The sequence below is a fragment of the Coloeus monedula genome, assembly GCF_965178545.1.
Source record: "Coloeus monedula genome assembly, chromosome: 8".
NCBI lineage: Eukaryota > Metazoa > Chordata > Aves > Passeriformes > Corvidae > Coloeus > Coloeus monedula.
Genome location: NC_138788.1, coordinates 22,457,903 through 22,482,823, shown reverse-complemented (window position 1 = coordinate 22,482,823; position 24,921 = coordinate 22,457,903). Strand labels below are relative to the sequence as shown.

The following is a 24,921-nucleotide window of genomic DNA, read 5'->3' as shown; positions in this document are numbered from 1 at the left end:
CAGTAGGATAACCCAAGAAATTCTAGTCCACATGATCAGGGCGTTCAAAGACATGACCCACTTCAGACTAGTAAAACTAGCAGCTTTTCAGTAAAAAAAACCCAGGTTGTGCATTAGTTAGGTGGAGATAACACAGATGTTTATTTAAAGGAGTAATTAAATTTATTTAGTTACTATGACAGCATATTGTGTGTAAATTATATTGTTGGTGAAAGTTTGGAGGAAGTAAATAAGCACTCAGGAAATAAAAAGAGGACTGTCTGCATGTGGAGTTGACAGGGGTAGAACAGTAAACAGCTAAAAGTTGAAAGTTGCGAAGTACTAGAAAAAGATAAAATATTTAAAATGAAGAAGTTAGCAAGTTAGAATAACTAAGAACTATGTATTTTTTCACATACACTTTTGTACCAACAGAGGTATAAATATCTGACCCAGCTGACCAGAAAGTGTTGGTTTTGGCTTTTTCTGGCTGAGATTACAGAGGTTTCTCTCACTGGCAAGGGTATTGTTTCACATTTCTGAAAAGTGATGTGAACAACTCCTGTGTTGTGTTTGGTGTCATCCTCTCATCTTCTCCGTAATCGACTTGAAATTTCAAGTATTTATGGAAAAACTTTTGAATGACAGTTAATTAATGCCTTTCATCAGCCTCTGTTTTATATCTTGACTCTTCTTAGTAATTATTTTAATCTAAATTGTGTTACCTGCCTTGAAAAGCAGGACTTTCTGGGGGTGGAGATGCTGTGTTAAATCTGTATCCCAATTACACTGCTTTTTCCATCTTCTGATTCTGTGAAGTCCATCTTTCCTTTGGTAAGGGCTATTAAAATTAGTACTGTTACCTTGCAGAAATGGAAAATAAGTAAGTAATAGCCACCAAGTTTTATCAAAAGTGAAAATGATGACTTGTTGGAAGTTTGGACCTGCTGTTACAATTTCTGGTCTTAAACACAAGTCTCAAATTAATTTTTTTAAAAACTGCATCGTCATTTCCTGATGATAACAGATGAAAAAAATTCTCAACTAATGACACTTATCAGATACCAGAACTGAATAGTGGTGGCTAATATTTCTGAAGAATGTTGAACTGTATTTAAGGATCGCCTGTGCAAGATAGTTTGATCCTCATTAAATTCTGCTTCTGTTCCTTGAAATTATCTCATCCTTAACAGGATGCAATTCATAAGAAATATTGACTGGTGAGGTAATGCAGATTCTGTAATTGCAGTTGAAGCTGTAGAAAGTTCACAGAACATCACTTAATGAGTATTAGTGTTTGGGCACATCTGTGCTTGATCGCTCTTTTGGCAGCCTTCCAGCTGCCGTCAACACTGATTTCCATGTTCCCAGGGTCAACTCATCTGTTTTCTGTGTGTCCTCTGCTGCTCTGTGCCACGTTGCCCAGTTACAACTTACTGTGTAGAACTGAATACTCAACGAAACTTGCTGTTGAAAAAGCGCACTTTATTGCTCTGTAGCACAGTACTGTTGTCTTGTGCTCTGTCCTGACGTTGTAAATATCAACATATTCCTCATCCTTCCTCATCCAGGTGGGGTAGAGTTTTCTTCTTAGTAGCTGTTACAGTGCTCTGTTTTGGATTTGGAATGAGAATGGTGTTTCATCTCCTGCTGGGCTACACCATCGTGAGTCTCTCACAAATTTCAGTGGTGCTAGAATTTAGAAAAGCTTACAGTTGGCTATTTGTATTCGTCCACTTCACCTGGAGTAATAAGTTAGGAATGGAATTTAATTGACCACAGGTTTTATCATAAACCTTGCCCTATTTGTAAAATACCAGAACTCCATAAGATACATAGCCAAAAATTTCATCAGCTCTCTTGGTGTGTGCTTATTTGGTTACAGGCTGCTGAGTACCACCAAGAAGATAATGTTCTAACAGTCTAAATGTCTGGCTTTTGTACTCCAAACACTGAAAAACACTTACCAAATGTCCAGTTTCTTGAAAGGATTTCTGAAGACCTCACCTATTCGATTGCTAAAGTGAACAAGACTTGCCAGTGAACAGAACTAAGAAATAGCCCTGACAGAGCAGACCTTTCAGCTGTTCAGAGCATCCTCTTTGTCAAACACAGTAATATCCTTTGGCTTTGAACAACCTGCACAACTGTTTGATATATGGGCTCTGGCATGTACTCCTGAGAATGTCACATATACAGTAAGAAGAAAGACAACATATACACTATCCTAGGGATAAAGAAAAAAGCATTGAGTGTTTAATGTATTTCAGTTCTTATCATTGATACATAATCAGAAGTTGTTACAAGAGATTAATATTTTAGAAAGACCTTGAATTAAAGATTTGTACTTTAGCAGTGATCTTGAAACGTTGTGAACTAATCAATGTGGGTATGGTCATAACCTGAATGAGATAAAGCTGAGAAAATCCAGTGTACTTCAGAAAATTAAAATCAGCATCACCTCTTTTTTACATTTGTACTAATAAATGCTCCAAAGTGTTATGCTGGAGTACCATTTTGGAAGACGTAAAACTGAAGTATTAACCAACTGTGCACTAATGCCTCATTCACCCAAGTTCACCTTGCATACTACTTTCTTTCTGCCAGAAGTGGGTTTTTTTTGTAGCTGACTGTGCTTGAATTCCATGCTACAGATATCTGAATTAAATGGTAGAATAAATACCTGTAAAAGCAATTGGAATGGTCCTTGGTCATGACTTCCAAGAGATCACTGTTAGCTTCATTTGATCAGTATTGGTAAGGGTTTTCTTCTGAAAAACCTGCAGGGCCAAAATGAAAAATCACCATCAGAGTTTCCTCATTTTAATGTAATTTTTCTTGGAGCAGAACAAATTTGAAAAGAGCAGCATTTCCTGTGATGTTAATTGTGTTTAGGCTTGTATGTTCTGTAAAACCTTTGTGTTTTCAAAGGAGATATTTAATTGATCTTCAACACATGCTGTCCTGAGAGTTATTACTTGATATACCATTCTGGCTTACAGGTATTTAAAATTGCTTTTAAAGTGTGCAGCAAATGAAGGCAGGCTGCTATCAGCAGCCCTCTATCATAGAAATGCTATGTAGGTGAACAGCCAGGAAATCAGAGTGAAATATGCCAAACCAACTGAGCACATGCACACACCTGCTACATTTCAGTATTTCATCTTCATCATTCAGGATATCTTGATAGATATGTTTAGAGAGAGTTTGGACAGATGCAGTGAAGTATTAAAGCTCTATTACACCCTATTTTCTCATATTTTTACAGTGTACTAGCAATAAGCATAGTTTTTCATGACCATTCTTTGCAATGAAATTCTTGGGTACACATATTCTTCATTATTTTAATAAAGTGAGAGAAATTAAGCTTGCTTCCTAATAATGGGACATTTTTTGTCTGTTCGTAATTCCTGTTTCTGGGTTTCATAAGCACAGCAGCTGCTAAATGTTTGGCAATATGGTAACATGCCTCCAAGTTTTAAGCTAAATACCTGAGGCAGAAAAAATATGAAAAGAGAAACAAAAAAAGACTACAGTAAGAGGTACATGTAAGTTTAAGTAAGAAATCACTTTTATTTCTTATGAACTGCTATATCTGATATTTCCAGTACAGCAGCATCCATTAATTCCAGCTTCATTTTGGGGGAATATCTGTCATAAACTGGGCAATAAATAGCTGTAGTGTTTAGATTTCCACCATTTCTACACAGTAAACCTATAGTAATGTCGTGGAGAAAAGGACATATTGCAATTTGCCATTGCTTGATGATTAAACAGAAAAAAAGATTGCAAGAGAAAAATAAGGAATAGTTTCAAGGCTAGCATAAGTTCCTCATTCTTATAGTTATTTTTAAAGATATTTTTAATATCCTGGCAAAATATGTCTGTTGTCACTGTAAGAAAGTTTTATTGCCTGAAGGTTATCAATAAGTTAACTTGCGGATACCATTTTAAGTTACTTGAAGCAAAACTGAGGGACTTTTTAGAAGTCCCTCAAAAAGTTTTGATGATTTATTGCATACATTTTTAAGAGCTGAAAAATCTATTTTGTTTCCATGTATTTTCCAAATATGGACTTGGTTGTAAAGCTACAAGGATAGAATTTTGCCTGAATTTAATCTTTATTTTAATGCTAATTTCCATTTTTGAGTTGGAGGACATTCTTCTCCTGTAGAAATCAGAAATATTGTATGTTGCAGGTAATTTTTATTTTCCTTTTACTTTCCGTTAAAATCTCCTTAAAAAATAGAAGACAGTAAAAATCTCTTGAAGCCATAGTATACTTTGATTGAAATACTGGTGTATTAGTATATGTAGTTTCCTGTTTCATCTCATTTCTTATTTTAAAAGTGTTGTATGCTCATTCTAGAATGTTTAATATCACAGCACTTTTAGATTCAGATGCTGTCCTGAGTTTCTTTTGAATTACTGTTTTATATGCAGTAGGTGAGACATGGCAATGTCAGACTGCAGATGGTTTTGAAATCTTTAATTTGATATGTAAGGCAAAAGTGAGACTTTGTTTTTTGATGGGTAGCTGTCAGTTTAGTGCTGCATTTTCCTCTTTTTGGTTCACATTCATTTTTAATTACATTAGTCATTCTTTGGTAGTGATGTGGATCAATAGGATCTGGAGTCTGCTAGGATGAACTGTAAACCCTGGCTTGGAATAAACTTCTTTGTCTCCCAGGCAAGATTAAGTTTCCCCAATTGTCTGGTGCAATCTCTCTGAAAGGTGGTTTCCCCTATCAGTTACCTGAGGGATTTGTGGCTATTCTGATTGTTTCAGTTCTTTTACAGGGGCTGATAAGTATTCACATTTTTTCGTAACCTCATCTGTGTGCAGCAGAGGTAACACGCTCAGAACTTTAACACATCAAAACAAAATTTGAAAATGTTATATGACGTGCAGAGTCTTTGGAGACAGCTAGTGCCCTGAAGTCTACTTTACACAGAAGAGATTAACACCATTATTCTATGTATAATCTCTCCAGCAAAACACTGTCGCCTATTTCTGTCAACAAATGGTTTCTTTGCTTTGGCAGCTGAAAGAAATTTTAGTTGTGTAGGCAACAGAACATGCCTTTATAAGTTGCAGAACCCAATTTTAAAAATATTTTGGATGGTAACTGCAGTTTTGAGAAGTTAAATTATATTCATTAACTAAATATTTTTTTAAACAAGCTGAAAGACTAATTATGTCTGCTGTGCATGACACGCTCATAGTCCAATGGTTCACTATTTCACAGTACACCTTTTGAAAAGGTACTTGCAGACAGTTAGCTAAATAAAAGGTCTATGCACATCTTGTTCAGGTAAGGCATGCTGTAAGAGCACGTTTTCTTTCTGAACTAAGGTGGAGATGTGTCTGTACTGACAGTCTAAAAGTCCATAAAACTGCCAGATAGCAAAGAAAAGAGGATAAAAATGCAGGTGTAATATTTCTAGAAACCTCAGATCAAATAAATTTTGGAAAAGTTGCAGAGAGAGGGGAAAAAAGATGCCACAGCATTTCATGGTGTAGTGCATCACAGAAGCTCTCTTTTAATGGATTTAGAGTTATATATAGCCGTAGTCAACATGTGAAAGTTTCTTTTTTTATGTTAACAAATATGTCAGGGTTCTTTTTCAAATCGTTGAATTACATTACTAGTTAATGAATTCTTATACTTTTAATATAAAATTTTGCTGGTTTCTCCCAAACATGGTTAATACAAAAATTAAGGCTAAGACAACAAATATGTACTTAACATATTGGATTGTATTTGATTTTCTGCAATTTGTTTACGCGGATGAAAGAAGTACAGCGCTGTTCACCTCTTCTGTTAGTGGAGGGTCAGATCCCTCATGGGAGCAGGGATTTTGATCCCTCCTCTTTTATGTGGCAGGGTAAATGCCAGTCTCAGGGCAGAAGTGGATGGGTGTGAGATCCCTGTACCAGGAGCCGCTTCCCTCCTTGGATCCGTGGCTGGGCACGTGTGCGTCCTGTGGGCAGGATGCCGGTGCCTCTGACATGTGGCATGCACAGACTGTGCAAACAGTTTCTTATCGTTTGACTGAGCACACATGTGCTTGCTTTGTAGGACTCGCTGCAGTTTCTGCCATGTTGATGGATAGCTGTATTTTGTTTGTATGTGGGAAAGGGTGGCAACAAGAAACAAGGCATTAATTGAAAAAAAACTGTCATGAAACCATCAGCTTACTTCTGAGACTTCATCTAAGACTGGTGGGGAACAACCTCACAAAAATTTTCTCAGCACCTGTCTTGGTGGCAGTTGTACTGACCTTTGCCTGTGTTAATTTTTAGTTTGGTAGTTTACACTTTGTAATTACGAAGCACAGATCACTGAAACAAATTATTAATGTTAATGAATAAGTCAACATAGAAGAATGCAAAGAATCAAGTCTCCCCTTGTATACTAAATGAAGAGATTTCTTCCAGATTCTTGCTTTGATCGTTAGACTCTTTTAAATAAGCAAACACTACTTAGTTGCTAAGCCACAGGCTGAAGTTCATTAATGTGTTATCACAAATATTGGAAAAAGAGTACTAAACCAATATAAGATAGAGGACCTGTGGGTAGGCTGGACTTAATGCAATAAACGTGACACCGGAACATTTTGAAAGAGGGTTCAGAGGGATTAAAGCCATTTCTGTTTGCAAAACCCCACCCACTCAGCAAGAAAAAGTGCCAGCTCTGAGTTGATCTGTTTTTTCTGCTACTGATATCTCTAAGATTTTCTGGAAGTACAATAGATTTAATACTTTTATAAACAAATTTCTGCATATTCTGTATTTTAAATGCTGATGAGGTATATTGATGTGAGGTTTTTTTAGTCTAATAGTTATCCTTAGAATGCTTTTAACCATAGATTGAAAGCCAGAATGACATCTTACTTAAATATCCTGTTTGGGAGCCTAACACAAAATCCTCAAAAACCAGTTTTGGATAAGTAGATATTGCAGGTCATTGAACTTCGCAAGAAGTTGTGGTCATTTGGAATTGTTTTATATTCAATGTGTTATCCTAAGCAAATGAACTAACGGTCCATGCTTTTGCATTCTCCACAGATCTTCAGTACAGTGAGAGAAGAAGAGGAAGGAGCAGAAGATATTTTTGAATATATTCCTCATCTTCTGAGAAAGCTCCCAACATTTGTTACAGACTGTATATGCAAAGGAGATGGTTTTTGTGTAAAACCATGTGTAAGAGGTGCTTACTGTCAGTATCGTGCCACTTTACAGAGGACTGCACTCTCTAACTATATAACTGGTGCTTTGCTAGAAGCAACTACATCGTTAGGAGCAAGAAGCGGTCTTTTAAATATCTTCGGAGGCTCAACTGGAAGAACAATGCTTAAAGGTAATGAAGATTTATTTTTTTTATCTCTGCTTTAATTATAGAATGAGTTGCAGAATTATTAATACTATATAGTATTCTGTAGTTTATATACTCATATGAAGTTAACAGATAAAAAAAGTTTTCATGTTTTCAGATATTTTCCTTTGCAATCATTGATGTGTCATAATGACTAGCTATCTTAGTTTACTAAAGTAAAAATGCAGTTAAACTGAAAAGAGTCTTATTACAAAACAAACACCTTTTCAGGTTTTTTTCTTGTTGGAATCTTTTCTGCCTGCATTCAAATTTAATGCCTAAGCCATTGTTTTTAGTGTGTTCCTATGTGTAGTTTTTCTCATTTACCAAGTGCTCCTGCTCATGGGCTGGCTTGGTTCAGAACTGGAGAAAGAAGTGTATGGTCTACTTGGTTATTATTGTTGTCATTATACAAGTACCTGTCAGCATAGCACTGTGTTGTGAAGTATGTACACTTCGTTACTGATGTATTGGTGGTCTTCTCCCGGGTCCATCATCTTTCTGGTATTGAATCATTTCAAATAACGTGGGTATTGTCTACGTGGAAAATGCCTTTTGGAAAATGGATGTTGCATGCTAAACTTCCATGCTGATCATCTTCGTATGTAGTAAGAGTATCCTTAATGTGATTTAGTTTAGTCAGTTTTGGAAGTTAAATAAAGCCTTCTTGGTACAAATTCTGTGCTTTAAAAGATGCTTTTGTATAGAATAGTACCTACATTATCGATTAATTTTTAATTAATGCCTAGAATATTTCATAAGTTACTCAAGCAGTTGGAGATTTATCATCATCTGATAAACCATAACTAAAGGATATAGTATCTCAGTCATACCATGGGAGAAGTGATGCATGTGGATATTATGGCTTGCCCAAAATTTTTCAGGAATTTGACAAAATAAGTGCAAAATCAGCGTGGTTCCTTAGCTAATGCAGATACTGACTTCATTTTTACAGACAAATAAAGGTATAGTTTATCCTCAGATATGGCTATCTTTTATCCCAAAGAGTGGCCCTTTCTTGTTTCAATTAGTTTCTCTCTAGGTGAATCAAAGGGCAGAGGGAGGCAGTAAAATATCTAAGAATAACAGGTACAGATGGCAAACTTGTAGCATCTGAATGAATTTCAGTAGTACCTTGAGCAGCACTACTAAGCTTCATATACCCTCATTTTCTGTGAGAGACAGATATATACAGTATAGTGTCCTATTTTGTTAGGGTTTTCCTTTTTATTTTGTTTGGTTTGTATTTGTTCTGGGGACATGAGTGCTTTAGACAAACGGACAGGGACATTCCTGCAACAGCTCGGAAGGCGTGTGCTTTGGAACGGAGTTCTGGAACTGGAAGCAGCAGCAATAGTTAGGCTCACTGAGCTGCTAATATGGCTTTATCTTTTTATGGAGCTTGAGCTAGCGAGTGCACGTGTGCTCTGTGTACTCTATGTACTAGCACACTTTGCACCAGTTTGGGGATATCTGTGCCGACAGTATTACATGGTGTATGTTGTTGGATTCTGAGCCAAAGGATGTAAGACACTAAGACAAAAGACAGGATTTTGAGCTCAGTTTGTGATTCCACTGATAGCCTGTGTACATGGTAGAGCTTGGATTTACTGTAGTGGTCTAGGCATGATTTACTCTACTGGTCTCTGGTGAGGAAGAGATGTGCTGCAGCTTTAGGATATTGAAGTTTTCTGAGTGTGGAAGCTTCCTGTTCAGTTACGTTGTGGTGATCTATTATAGCTGAGAAATGACAGAGTCCTCTCTAAAAACGTTTATGGAGTGTTACCTGAGGATGTGGCTGAGTCATTCACATTAGCAAGGAACCCAACCATATTTTTAATTCAGAGCTGTGGTCATTATTCCTGGGTGTGTACCTTTTGAGAAATTGTCCTGTCCATACAGATTGGTAAGAAGGTTATTTTCATCTGTCCAGCATCCTCTCCATGGCTGGATTTAACCTCAATAAGCTAATCTCATCTAAACCTGAGAAATTTTAATTCACATCAGTAAGAGCTCTGTCATCAAATGCAATGGAGGATTTATCACAGGATACAGAATGTCATCGGAGCACTTCACTCAGTAGTTTGGAGGCATTGAAAAGGGACTATATTGATCCTATTGTGCTTTAATAGTTGCTGTTGTTTAACCCTGGTAGGTAGCACTGTGCTGCCACTCACTCCCCTACAATGGGATGGCAAGAGAATCAGAAGGGTAAGAGTGCAAAAATTCATTGAAAAATTCAGTTGAAGAGAGTTTAATACATAAAGTAAAAGCTGTGCGCAAGCAAAGCGAAAATAAATAATTAATTCACTACCTGCAATCAGCAGGTAGGTGTTTAGCCCTTTCCATGAAAGTAGGGCTCTGTCACATTTAATGACTTGGGAAGACGGGCACTGTAACTCCAAATCAGTTGTCAACTAAAGAGTAAATATTACTGCACTTCAAATGATTTTCAAGACAGTTGTTAAAAAGCTTCCAAAGCAGAAGTAAATTTGTTAATTAGAACCAGTCTGTATCATCAAGTTTTGAAAAGATCTCAAGGGCTGTTGAATTTGTATTTGGAGAACCTTTTCTGGATGAGACAGTATTCCACTACTTTTCTTTCAAAATGTTTGCAATTTTTGGAGACAAAGTTCACCACTCTCTTGCCCAGTCTATTTAAAGAGGAGCCCATTACTTTAATGGGGAGTGCCTTCATGATTCAAAAGGAAGACTTCTCAAAAAGGAAGACTTCTCAAAAACTTTACACTCTCTTTAGTTAGGGCTTTTACGTAATATCTGCCCTGGAAATAGGGATCCTGCAAACAGCAAGTCCCTAATACTGGGATAGCCTCCTGGATTTCTGTCTCCCTAGCACCAAGCACTTAGTGAGTTCTTTGTGTTCAGTCCTTCAGGGGTTACTTAGTGACCTGAGCAATGAACCTTGCAGTCACAAGCAGTCCAACTCCAGGGAATAGTTTTCTAAGGTTTTGCTTGGTAGCTAAGGACCTTAAATGCTCTGAGTCCCCAGGGCTAGGATGGTTTTGTGGGCAGATCAGCCAGTGTTGTTAGTTCCACAGAAGGCTTCCAAACATACCAGACCTCCTAAGCCAGAATCCCCAGTCACATGGATCTGAGACTGAGAGTTTTCAGAAACTCATGTAGGCTTGTTGTGTAGGAGAGTCCTGTCTTGGGCCTGGAGCAGGGAGCCTGCAATCCCTCCTCTCAGACGGCTCACAGAGCCGTCAGGCTCCCAACTGAGGGGCTGCGACTCCGGTCCCGGTAGCGCAGGGACAGTCTGAGAGTGGACTCCGGGAACCACAGATGCCTGGAGTTCCCACAGCTGGTCAGTGACATTCACATCCTTGTCAGCATCTTTGTTGCTACAGAGAACATAATTTTCACATATGAACACTGAAGACATTTATCCTGCACTGTTTTAGTACCTCTGTATGTAACTCAGAGTTTTTGGTTAGTAAAAAGTTTTGAGAGTGTCTTTCAGTGGGATTTGGATTGAAGCCAGCTTTTTTTCCTGTCGAAAGGAAATCCTGCTTTTCAGCCTGTTCTGTGTCTTACAAATTGATTGTTACAGAAGTTTGCTCATAGTTGTGAATGGGCCAGAACTTTCACTGGAATCATATTTGAAGGGCCAGTCATTGTCACAGTTCATATGGTATTGACATTTTTATGCAGAAAGTGAAAAAAAGAAGGAAATAGAGTATGTGAAAATGTTTGTACTTTACATTTGATAGAGTTGTCATTTGAAAGAAACTTGTACTCTTCCCTCCACCCCAATTTAATTCAATTTGTAGTCTAAGATAAAGGGAAGGAAAGTAGAAGGAGGTGTCTGAAGATGGAGCAGACTGCAAACATTTTGTATCAATATTCTTTCACTTTAGCATCTTCTAGAATTGAGGAGTCTGATGCCAGTCTCTGTGATATAAATCGGACTGCCTCTTCCAGAGAAAGCTGGGCAGGACTTGTTAAACAGACAGTAGCAGGTTTTGACCAAGAACATTAGGAAACTAATTTGTCATGAATGTGGAGGCAGACTGCATTGATCTTAAACAAACCTACTTCATTCATACCACAGAATTTAGTGATTACCCTTTATCTGTAATCAGACTTTGCCATCTGTAAGACTGCACAGCAAACAGGTGCCCAAATCTCTGTGGCTTTTCCCACTGCTATTTCTTGCATCCTTTGCACAAAGTGTATTGTTACAATATTGGGAAAATTCCAGGATCCCTGAAATTGGGGCAGTTGTCTGATAGCTGTATGTCCGAGTAATGGGTGATAACAAGCTTGATGTACATAGATTTAGAAAGGCCAGCATGATTTATTTGGTGTGTGTGTTTGGGCCCAAAGGTTAAGACCATTTAGAATGAGGGATAAAGCCAAATGAGCTGACATTAAGACCTGAAAAGACAAAATGTGTCTTAGGCTGAGAATCTGTGGTAAGAAGATGAGCCAGGCAATGCACTGTAGGAGAGGAAATCAAATACTGGAGATAGGTCAGACTGTATGTAGATAATGTGGCCTGAGGCAAGGGTGTGAGTCAGGAAAGAAGGATTTCATGCCTGCTGTGTTGCCTCCAGGATGTAGGTCAGGAAGAGCAGGAACAAGTGCAGGTCATCTGGTTAGGAAGAGAAAGAAGAGTGACATGGCAGGAAGCACAGATCAAGACTGAGATGTCAGGAAGGAGGAGAAGCATTTTGGAGGACAGCTGTAAGTCTAGGGACACGTGGGACCGTCTGGAGCTGGCTACAATGATTGTCCCTGCAAATTGACAGAAGGGAAAGATCACTGAGGTCAGTCTCCTGGGCCTGTCACCCTTTGGCCAGGCCCAGTTACAGCCATATTGGTCACACCAAGGGTAGTGGGAGAAAGACTTAAGGAGGATCCTTGACAACATTAATTTAACAAAAACTTCCTTTAATCCAACATGTTTAAGACATTATAGGGACAAAGATACAAATTCTACCAGCATAGCTTGTCTTGTCCTTACAGTCTTCTTTCCAGGTTCAGTAAGCTGTATTACTGCAAGATAGACACATAATTGAACCAGGCAGTAGATCGAAGTTAACCAGTGTAAGTAATCTAAATAAAAAAATGTAATATATTTTCATCTGTAAAATTCCGCCTTTGTATGTAATAGCTGTCATACTCAAGGTACATGTCTGTATGGATCTGGATATCCTAACCTGTGTACAGGGGTAAGCCATTAAGAAACAGAACTGAGTTTCAGATGATTTTATATAGATTTTGGTTCCACTCATACTGTGTGATAGTTTTGGTACTGAAGATCCTTTAACCTGTGTATCTGAGTCTCAGCTTACAGCAATATTTTTGTTGGGAGTCTATAGCTGTTACTTCTAACACAAGAAAAAGAACAGTTTAAATACATAGAATGAGTTTGTGTTGTTAGAGGTTTGTTGTGAGGAAGGTAATAAAGGACATGCTAATATCTGGATGAAGACTGAGAGAGCAGAAGTTTGTGCAAAATGATGTTAGTTTTAAAAGCAAATTTGTTATTTTTTTTGTGACGACTACTCTTCTGACAAAAAAAGAAATGGGATTCTGAGTGCAGATAGTTAATCCCTGAAATGCTTATTATTGTTTATTATTTCAAAGGTCTGAACATTTGTTTGAATGGACCTTGTAAAAGTAGTGTCCATGGGAACTTTTAAAGTGTAGAATGGAAATTTTTTGTATGTTTATGTTAGCATGTCAATCATGAGCAAAAAACCCCAAGGACTCAAGCATCAAGATGACTCAAAAGTCATCTCTTGAAGTTTTGGTTTTAGGGAACAAACTAGGAGAGAAAGTCAAGTTTTGTAGGATAATGCTGTTTTATTTCTCTCCAGACACATTTTTTTGTTGTTATTAAATTCTAAGAAATACTCTACAGTTTACTTAGCAGAATCAAAGACATTCAGATATTTTTCTTTGTGTTTTCAGATACTTGCTTTTATGACTAGTGAAAAATACTTTAGTATTGACCCTATAATGATGAGAAATATTTAATTTGATGGTTTATTTTGTGTATTTGTAGTGAGATAGCATTAATAAAATTGATATTTATAAATAAAATTAATTTTAAATTTTTCTATTCCATCTCCATGGGCATCCTTACATTATCATATTTAACATGAATTTTTAAAAAATCTAAGTGTCCTAGTTTCCAGCTGGAAGTTGGATACAACACTGAATTGTCATTCTTCCAATTAAGAAATAATATGCTTGTGTTGTCAATGAAAAAATAATGGTGTGTTGGCCAGGTCCCATGGTCATTCCTTCAGTAGAGATTTTTCAGACAAGACGTATATTCACCGTATAAACAGAGTGTCTCTGAGTGTACTGCTCGCATTCCAGTTCTGCACAGACCTCTCTCTCAGACTTCCTGGGGAAATGGAGAAAGCTTTCTTGTGGCAGCATATTGGTTTTCAGTCTTGTGTACTCTAGCAAATTTCATAACTAACTTTTCAGTGATGTAGTCCTGCTGCTTGTAAAAGTGATGTAAACTGTGTGTAGACAAGTGTAAGGTTAGAATGAAGAAAAGAAGTGATAAAAATGCCAGAGCCAGATAATGATTGTGAGATGAAGGCAGGCGTTTTGTGTCTACTTACTTTCTGAACATAGATGCAATGTGAGGACTATGCTGTCTTTTTAATTCCCCCTATTTGTAATTTCTTTACGGTTCATCACATTTCTGGAAGCCTCAGGGAGGTTTTCCTTTACTTTGCCTCTCAAAGAAACTTTTTTGGATGGTTGCCTAAGTCATAGCCCTTTGTCCCATTAAAGCTAATGCTATTGCCTTTTACTAGAGTCGTTAGTGCAGAGAGCATAATAGCTGTAAAGGTAGGGCATTTGCTAATAAAGAAACCCATGTTGTGTTTTTTGTAATGCTTCAGATGAAGTTTCCTAAAACAAAAGTAATTCCGTTTATTACTTTTGGTCTGTTTAAACAACACTGTTATAAATATAACTTGTACAAAAGCCTGACTGTAGGGTAACTTATTTCTTAATATATTAAAAGACAAAAATCCAGCAGAATTAAAATCACTCGTGTTTATAACTCTGCTGTCAAAATCAAATGCTTTTAGTCTTAGCGGGATGTATGCTCATCCTTAATTTCTAAACTTCCTTCCATTTGAATCCTTGTGTTTCAGCTTTTATCTGGGGAGGTGGGAAATCTGACCTTTCAGTGAGCCAGCCAAATGCATGTCTTCTTCATGGCTTACACAAGGCATGTCAGTTATGCATTTTGCCACAGTTTGTAGCTTTAAACTGAGCAGCTGTTGCCTGACTGTTAGTTTGGACAAGTGCAGTGTGGAGACTTTTTATGGTACTGAAAGTACCTGCTCTCCTGGCATTTTAGGAGGAATCTAAGATTCAATGGAAGGTACATTTGCTGGTAAGATTTGCCCTTCTGTGGCCCTGATTATATGCGGGGAGTTTAATCAAAGTGGTAGTTTTATTTCCAGAGAAGTAAATTGGGTGACAGTTTTCTAATCTAATATTAGATCTATACTGGCTGCATTTAATAATAGTGCTTTAAGGACACAAAAGTGTTTTTAGGTGGAAAGGGAAGTAAGGAATATGAAATAATGTTGTGACTGTGTATTTTGTATTTCAACTTGTTTGAAATGGAATACAACATTTCAATTAATTTAGGCAAAATGCTTTGCATTTATCCGGTTCACATTGCAACTATTTCAATGTTAAATTACGTTGTGGGACATTCCTTTGTTTCTTATTCTACAAAAAAGAAGTGTCCTTTTTTTGCTGGACAAAATATGAATTTCAGTACTTTTTAAGGTTCTAGAACAAGGTAAAAGTATTTTTTTCCTAAAGTACATAAATTACTCAAATGTTGTAAGTTAGTAATATGTTTTTGAATGTAAATGCACTGCTGCTTTTTTCTTTAGTGAGCTTTTCTCCCTGTATCTTCAGTATACAAGTTTAAAACTTGGAATCAATTTTTGTTTCATGGTTGCTTAAGGGAGTTTACCTATTTTTTCGTTTCTGAGTGGCACAAATGCACAGCAGCATGTAAAAGCAATGCTTTGCTACTAACTGGTCATAAAGAAACACCTCTGTTTGCACGTTTTTTTAAACTGGCATCTGTAACTTTAATGAAGGTTCATAATATTTTACTCTGTGAAAGGAATGTCTTTTACGTGCTAACCCTCCCATTTCCCTAATCTGGCTGTTAGCTAAAGGCTATGACAAACATTCACCATTCAAGGTGATAGTACCCCATTGCAATAGGAAGGTTGTCTTGGTTGTCAACACTGTTATTTTCACCTCAGTGATTTAGATAGCACAGAAAAAAAATTCCCTGATACCAAGTGTATCTGTATTAATTGCAAAACAGTGGTGTTTTTGATGTCTTTATTCAGTCACTGATAGCAAATCTGAGATACCTAGAAGTATTACTAGAAAGGCAATGAAAATTATTTTAGTTAATTCCAACCCAGATGCTGCCTTTTGGCTGTTTTGTAATGTTCTTAGCTTTGATTTGAGGCAGAATGGTGTAACCATTTTTCTAAAAATTAAGCTGATTTGGGCATTTTCTTAGGGCGTAATTGGTTTAGCTTTTATTTCAGGGGCTTCATATTGACATAGTTTTCGAATGTTTAAGTATTTGCTCTTGAAATACTAGTTATGTACATAAAAGCATTGCTACATATTTTAGTAATTCTGAAATAAGTAATTTGCCAGGAAGATTTATCAAGCGCAAATTGAAAATGTTTCAAAGCAACAGTAGAAGAACTAGGATACAATTTGATGCTAAAAGTACTTTGATTTTTTTCTTGAGCTTAATTTTAAGGGCTTTGCACAATTATACAGTAATTACATATTTTTGTCTACATTTCCCACAGACTTAGTGCCACAGATTTCATGCACATTTTCAGCTTTCTTTGTAAAGTGTTGAGATCTTCTAGAAAAGGGTTCGATCTGATGCTGTTGCATTAGGTCTCCTCTCTTCACCCCCATCCCCGGGCAGGAGTGGTGTCTTCTGAGAGCATTTTTCTTTGAGATGGGAGAAAGAATTCTCTGTCTGGAAAAACTATTGCTTTAAATGCCTTTAATTTTGTTACTGTTAGCTTTAGACAAGGTTTGACCTGGAGTTGTTCACCTGTATTTGCTTGTTCAAAATTAAATTGCAGAGCTCTGCAGAGAAATAGAGCAAAATGGTCCTGTGCAGGGCCAGGAGTTGGACTGGATGATCCTCGTGGTCCTTTCCAACTCAGCATATTCTGTGATTCTGTGAAAAATTTCTTTAATATAGATATTTCCTTTTAAAAACAGAGTAGTTGTTGAAGTATCATAAATGTGCATAACTTACTCTAAAAATTCTTATATGCTTTTTTCAAATAAATTGCTCTGCTTATGAGTTTCTAGAAGTTTCAAGTTGGAATTCAGAAGAATTCCGATTTGAAACATTGTTAATCTTTGATACTTGATTCTGAAAATAGCTATACCTAAAAAGAACGCTTTTGTCATATTTGCTGAGAAGAGGTAGTTCTGGTTTTGTGTTGGTGTAGCACTTGGGTGATAAAATGTAATTAACATTTTAGAACTTACTTGTGGTATCATACTTTAAAGCACCATGAAGTAGTTTTCTTGTTATTTGAGTTAAAGTGTTTTCAATTTGAAAAAAAAAATGAACCTTAAAAGTAGAATTTTCTTCTAGGCTTTAGATCTTCATAGTGTGCAGTTCTGTAATTGCCATGAAGTAGAAGGAATCAAATTAATCATATAGTTCATGTCTACCTCATAGGTACAGGATTTGTGAATATAAAACCTCTTAACAGCTACTAACAAATCTTTTAAATATGCATTGAACACAAAAAAAAAAAAAAAAAAAGGAGAGGTGCTGCTTCAGGTACTGGTTTTCTGGAAGATGGTGGTAGGATTTGCATACAAGTTCAGTGTTTGGGAGAAAAACCTTCAGGTATTTTCCATAACCATATATAGAATGAATTGCGCTGAAAAAGACATCAAGGAAAAACAAAAATATATTTAGAATTCTTGTTTGCAAAGATAGAACTAGAACTGTGTCAGTAACTAGGATTTCTGTTTACTTCCAAACCCGACAAATACTATACTTCTTTTTGTTCAAAAGAAACAGACAGATCCTTCAAAAACCAAAACTTTTTTTGAACATCAAATATTAGAAAATATTTCAGAAAGCTTGAGAAAGAAAAAAAAAGGTTTAGTGATTGCATGGATGATGGTACATCAAATTTGAAAACAGGAGGGCAGTAACAGCATGTTGTTTGGGAAAGTAAGAAAGCTCATAGAATTGCAAAGCCTAATGTCAATGGAGACATTTAGCTGGTCTGACATCCTTCTGAGTTGTCTCAATTCTAAGCTCAGTAGTTGAACGGTGACTGTGCTACTGTACAGCCTTCAGAAGAAGCCTGAGAACATGCACAGCTTTTCCCAGTAGTCGCTGAAACTCCAAGACAAAGAAGGGTGACACTTCTAGTTTGAGTTTGTCTGTCATCAAGGACCAACCATTTTTCTTGTTATGCATTTTTTCTGCTAGATTTCAGTATTTAAAATCTGATATATTTCCCCTGTTGGGAGGTGCTTACATATCTACTAAAGTCAAGTCTCTTCTCAATTTCACTTTATTGAACTAAAGTTATGCATTTCTGATCTCTTTTTCTGGGTCTCACTATTCAAGCCTGGAATAATTTTATAGCTCTTTGCATATTCTGTGGTTTGTCTGTGGCTTTAAAAATACAGAAAAGGTAACTGTGTATTATTGATGTTATCCATGATCTATTCAGGAGGACCTGTTTTTGCCACCACCACCTCCTAAAAGCTCATAGAAAACATTTAGTTTTAGGGTCCCATCTTATTTCTTCAGAGCCGTGAACTTTAGGAAAGCAAAACTTTTCATACATGGTATTTGCAATTTTTTTGTGTAGAATACTTCCTATTTCCAATAGATCTATAATATGTATGCTGATTTGACTGCTTCTTGCTTTTCTATTAAAGTCAGGTTTGTAAGGTAAAATGCTAAACTGCCATGTAACAGTCGTGGGATAATTTGAGTTGGAAGGGACTGTGCTGGTCTTAAAGATGAATGTGCTTTATTTTCCCAGCTGTTTTATTTTTTTACTATATTAACAATATTGCTGACAAGGTTGGCCCTAACTCCATTTAAAACCTTAGCTGCTGTACAGGTAGCCGTAGCACCACAAGGAAGTAAGAGAACAGCTAATTTTTACTATGCACTTTTAGAGAAGGAATTAATTGCTTTTGAAATCTTCAGGTTAAGGGAGATTTCTTAAAATCTGAGGAAGGTACTAGTTTTGAGTTGGTTTTCAGATGGTAAAATCACTAGCTTTGAAGGTTTTCATGTTAGGAAAGGACTGCAAACACCCCTTCTAGTATAATCTGCTGAAGCTTAATGACAAAGACACAATTCATTAAGGAGTCTTGTGACTGTTTAGAATAGCTTTTGTGTAGCAAGTGTATTAATCCTGTGAAAGCCAAATGTAATACATACTTCCATTTTTTTACAAGATAGCTAGTTCCAGCAGTATAATACATATAGCTATCCTCTGTTCACTTGAACATGATTTTGTAAAAACATATTTTTGCTAATTTATCTTATGATGCCCGAATGATGTAAACAAAAACAATTATAGAAAACAGTTGCTTATAGCAGGGTTTAGTCTAAGCAGAACTATAGCAATTTACTAGTGAAGATGTAAAAAAGCTTGCAAGGATAAATAAGTACTTAGAACATTTATATTTGACGTTGGAAGAAGTAAGTAATATTGAGGCAAGTCATAGATGTTGAGATTGTTTAGATCTCTATCATGAAGTTAAGGTTGATTTAATACTTTGTGTAGTCTATTGTTTTACTTCTTTTGGCTTCCAGACATGCGCCTGCCCTGTTCTCTGCTGTCTGCTGTATTCCACTAATCCCTCTCTGGCTTAAACTCCTGCGTCGTAGAACAGATCTCAGTTCTAAGGCTTAAATCACACAGGCTCCTCCACTCTGTAATTTAAAAACATATGAAAGAAAGAATCAAAATCTTTTCAGCTTTGACTTTTTGGCAGTTCTTGTTATTGTGATGAGTTCCTTTCATTAAGCTGCATAGTATTTTTGCTGTCTCAGTACTACAGATTGTTTCTTGGACTTCAGAGTTTTATTAAGCATATCAGCATTTCCACTGGTAGCTCACCTGGCCATGTCTGTACTGCACAGCAGTACAGTACTTTTCTGGTGGTGAGGTAGCCCACGATGTAACCGGTCCTTTAGTCCTTGGTATAGCCACTGAATTTTGTGACTGTGCATTTGATGTGTTCTGTATGTCAGTGGTAGGACTTTGATCATATTGACCCGAGTTTTGCTGCATATTTCTCTTTTCCCCTTTAAAATGCCTCTCAGCATCCTTTGAGTTGTGCTTCTGGCACAGCCTTTGTGATTCCAGAAACCTTGCTAAGAATAGCTGGCTAGTAGCAATACTTTATTAAAAGAAATCTGGCATGATATAATACTTATATAACATCATGAACATGACTTACTATCATGGGAAGTTGTAAATTAATGTTAATCCCTTATCAAAACAGCATATGAATTTCCCTTAGCTTCCCATCAGCTTCCTCATGAGAAAAATCAGCTTGTCCAGGATGCTTGCTGTTATAACCCTTTTGAAAATTTTCTGGTAATTGGCATAATTAGATGTTTGCATTGAAAGATGCCTTTCAAAATTACCTTTTAAAATTTGGAAATTGCATTCTAGAGTAAGGAATACCTTCTTTCATTTAATTCTGTAAACTACAGAGTCCTTTTCTTTACTCAGTAAATTTAGCAATGGTATTTGGACTTTGCCAAACAGGTATTGTACTACACTGGAAACTTGCATTCAAATTGCAGCTTAGGAGGAAATGTGAGACTGGGGTAACTAAGAGGATTGCTGCTCTTCTGGGTAGAGAGATTGGTTTTACTTTTCCTGAATTATGAGAGGAAGTAGTTTACAGAAGAAAAGAGCTGAATTACTTCCCTTCTGAAAATAAACCTGCATGGTAATAATTTTATTTTATTCCTCTGTGGTTACAGACTTCCCTTTTTTCAGGCTGGCTTCCTGAGTTGTATTTTAACCCTATAGGAAAAAATTCTAATTCAACATTTTGTACATTTACAGTACATATTCACCAAAGAGCTTGAGAAAAGACTGTGTCTGGGGGAAGAGAAAAAGAACGTAAACGAATCCACCCTAAAATAAACAATAAACATGTATTAGGAAAGCCATCTGTGTCTTCCCTGCATGGATCCCTTTGCATGTTGTGCATTGTAGTTTTTATCCATGAAGTGCTCCCCCAGTGAATTTGGCTAACTGCATTGGCAGACTTCTAGAGGTTCCCACAGCTTTCATCTGATGTGTGTCTCCAACTGCTTGTTTCTTTGATATTGCAGAATCTTTGTGGAAGAAACATCTTATGTTACTCTGATTTTTTTGTTGTTCTTTTAAAGTATCTGTTAAGTAACATGCTTTTTGTCCTGTGAGCACTCAACCCATGATACTTAGCCCATAATACTGGATTTCTCAGAAATGGCTATTAATACTAGCTTTGAAGATAGTCCACTTTTAATTCCAACCACAAGAAAAAAAATGTAAATAATATGTAGAATACAATACAGTAGTTCAAAATAGTTCAGTTGGAAGGGACCTACAGATAATCTAGTCCAACTGCAATAGAATAATAATTCTTTTAATTTAAATTTAAGAGATTGTGCATGCTTTTATCTAGGAATACACATAAGGATAACAGCAAGGGCATCGACTATGATTTTGCATCTGTGTTTCTGTGCAGTGTAAACAGGACACAGATCAAATGGTATTTTGTATGCAGAGACCTAAGGAGGAGTAGCACAGCTCTGGCTGTGTTGGGGTAGAGTCGAGGGAGCTGACCACCATGACAGTGCTCTGCAGGACATGTGAAAAGAGCCATGGATTTGCTGAACAGCATTCCCAGTGGCTGCAGGTTACTGACTGGGTCATCATCAGTTAATGACGTACTCATTTTCACATCTTAAACATCTCCCTCTCTTTTTGACCAATTTCGGTGAATACTTTTTTAGTATGTCTTAAAATACTTTTAAGCCATTTCTTTAATAATGAAGTGCAAGTGTTGAATGGTTGTGAATTATGAGTATTAGCTTTGCCCTTCACCCTGTTATGTAATCCATTATTTTATTTCCAGTTCATAATTTTTCTCCATTTTTAGCATCCTTTTCAATGAATGTCCTTGGTTCACTCATATATTCTTGTGTGAGAGGACCTTTTAATATTTTTCTCTACATTGTGAATTTTGAACTACAAGGTAGAATTACTGCAGTATTTCTTTGTAACAGCATAGAATTTACTGTTCTTATTAACTTTGTTAAGTATCTTTATAAATGATGATAAAATGCTTTAAGAGCACTTTGAAAGACCGTATTGTTATTAGGTTCTTGCTGCTGTACTCTGCTGACACAGATAATACAAAAATATTATCACAATAGTTTTGTGATGTTCCATTACAGCTTTTTGACAGATGCCTTAGTAAATCTTGCTGTATTCTCTGATTTGTCTTAAGCATTTCTGTGTGTATGTTTTTGTTTAAATACAGGTATATTTCCTGGATTTTGTTTTCGTTAGAAATCTAAAACTCTTGGATATCAAACTAAATTACAGCTGCTACAGTAAATCTGCTATTCACGAAATGTTCTCATCATGAGGGAATATTCAGGGCACACAGTAGAGTCAGTAATCGAATCCTCACCAAAACTAACTGGTGAAGCTGTAGATTCTGTAGGTGCTTCAGTTATGTAGAGGTTGAATTGATATTATTCAAAGTGTAATATAGAATAAGGGATAAGTTTCCTTAGCAGATCATACAAAGGTATTTTGTATGCAAGTGCACAGTCGAGACTATCTGCTGTTAGTGGTTCTATTCTCTATCCATTTTCTGTGAAATAATTACGTAGAGGACAGGTCTCAAACAAGCTAGTTTTAGGAACAGATTCTGTTTAGGTAACTGCTGAAAGCAAGCCAGAATGATGAAAACTCTGAACTGATCAAACATTTTTCAAGTGTGTTCCGTTCCTTTAAAATTCTTTCACTGCTAAGCTTCAGGGCTTAAATCGGGAACATCTAATCAAGTGTTGTTGTTTTTGCTGGATGTGGCTTGGATTAATTTTGTTCCAATCATCAGTAAGAATAATAACCAAAACACCTTATGCAGCAGATTTGTGTGCCCTTTGGTCTATGTGGAAAATCTGGTGGTGTGTCTCATGCACTGGATTGTCTTTCATATGAAGATTCAAATGGCAAGAATAATGAGTTGTAAGTGTTGTACACTTATCTTACTTAATTCTCATGTTATTCTTTGACATAATTATACTTAAGTGCTCAGATTGGCATCTAGTCTTCGTCTTGTACTGCTAACATCAATGGCAATTTTAGTATTTGTTTCACCTGGTATGATCACTGAAGACATAGGAAACATTCTTACTGTTTTTACCTTAAAGGACTATACTTAATGATTGTTTTCCAAATAGAAACAGTTTTCATTTGAATAGTTATTTGAACTTAGGCATTCCTGTGCAGTTATTTCGTAAACGGGACCAGATGGGAACATACCATTCATCTTTCCCACCTATCCTTGAAGGTTCACTGTCACATATAATCTAGTCTTCAGGATAAGACCAAAGTAAGGAAGATGATGCTTTTTACAAATTGTGTTTCTGAGGATCTTAAAGCCAAAAATGCACTTTGAATTTGTGCTTGTGGTAATTTTTAAAAGTTGTGCGGCCAAGGTGCAAACTTCAACAGGTCATTAATTAAATGCAGGGATTGCTGATGTCAAAGTCTCAGGCTAGAAAGGAATGCCTCAAGGCTGAGGCTCTGAAGCACTGAAAATGCCTGTTGTTGCAGTTTTAGTTATTTACATTATGAATGCTATATTTTGCTACAGTTTGTATGGTCTTTGAAAATTAAAAAGTTCCTGAAACAACAAAAAAGAAAATACAGAAAATCAGTATCATAAGACCTTGCTTTAATGGGTACCTAACTTCATATACATGTTGTATTTAACATCCTTTTTTTCCATAGGTGTGTGTGTATATATATTCCCAAATTACATTTTTGTTTGCATTTTCTCCCATTCTCACTGATTTATTTAACATCCTTTTTTTCCATAGGTGTGTGTATATATATTCCCAAATTACATTTTTGTTTGCATTTTCTCCCATTCTCACTGATTTATAACAGAGTTCTTTCATTCTTAAACCTGAAAAGCTTCTGCTTTACATAAATGGAAAAAAAATAGGAATAAGATAAATTTTAATTGTCTTGATCAAAATACTCAAATATTGGAACCCAACCTGAGATTCTTGCACTCTATGTAACTGCTGGATATTTCTCCATTGCAGCCTTAACTCAAAGTTGTATGCATTTTAATTTAATTCTGTTCTGTCAGTGAACAGCAGCTCCTGCTTTGGTTTTGGACATGCTTTGCATCAGTTTTGGGGGGTGGGGTTAAAGCTTGAGTTCTGCTTTAACTCAAGCAGTAAGTAGTTCATTTTGCAGTGAGAATTTTACAGTTCTTTTTCTACAATACTCTTTTCTTCCAAAGTAAACTCATAAATCCTTCCTTTTGACCATTTCGTTCTTACGGGCTGGAATTTATCTGTTAATTTACTTGTACATTTATTAGCATTTGAACTTAACATTCCATATGCTATGCTGTGTTTATATCCAGGATCTTAAAAGGTCTTGAATACAAATGCTGCACAGAGAACCCTCCTGCTGGTGTGTCACTCAAGTCAAAATCCTGTTAGTCTACCACTGTGACAGCCTTTAGGAGAAAGATTTATGAAATGTATGTGCAAGTGGAATATTTATGAAATAATTCAGGAGTTTTGCAGAGGATGGGATTCGTTAGATGGGATTTCATTGCAGGAAAATAATGAAAAACCCGAAAACAGTTAAACAGCAAGTGCGGTGGTGTTGTATTAACCACTTTCCAGCCTTTTCACATGTGTGTTACACTGTGATATAAAGGTGTAGATTTAGAGGATCAGTCATTATTGCCCAGAATCCCTTCACCCAGCCTTCCTGATGATAGTTGCCTCTGAAGCAATGAAATCTTGTGTCTGGTCTTGCACAGTGCATGCTGCAGCATGCCACAGCAAGACAGATGGCATGTTGGTATCAAACAGCTTTTGAGAGCTAATTTTCAACCAGCCAGCCAGACATTCACAGTCTATCTACCAAATTATAATTAAACCTTCTTCTGGCAGGTGTTCTGAAATCATGATATAGTTTCATGAGTTACAGCAGTAGGTGAAGGTCCCCTAAATTAGCAGGTTGCAGGTGGCCCCTTGCCATACATGTCGTCTGGAAGCACTAAAGCTGCTTTCTGACTAAGCATGTAGATGGTGGATCTCTTCAGACTTCTGGCAGTACACACTGCTGATTCATCTCTCCATAATACCTATGTTTATGTTCAGCCAAACCCTGCGTAACATGGAGTGCCCTTCGTAGCTGAGGGGTCGGTTTGC

At 36.6% G+C, this 24,921-nt stretch overlaps 1 protein-coding gene across 6 annotated transcripts in view; it reads left to right on the top strand.

Moving 5' to 3' along the window:
* Positions 1-24,921, top strand: part of PLCE1 (phospholipase C epsilon 1) — a 140,419-nt gene that overhangs the window by 55,080 nt on the left and 60,418 nt on the right. For all 6 annotated transcript variants that reach the window (XM_082286031.1, XM_082286032.1, XM_082286029.1 and 3 more), the window contains exon 3: positions 7,052-7,343. In XM_082286031.1, the coding sequence (XP_082142157.1) occupies positions 7,052-7,343 (292 nt within the window). The remainder of the gene's footprint in view (positions 1-7,051; positions 7,344-24,921) is intronic.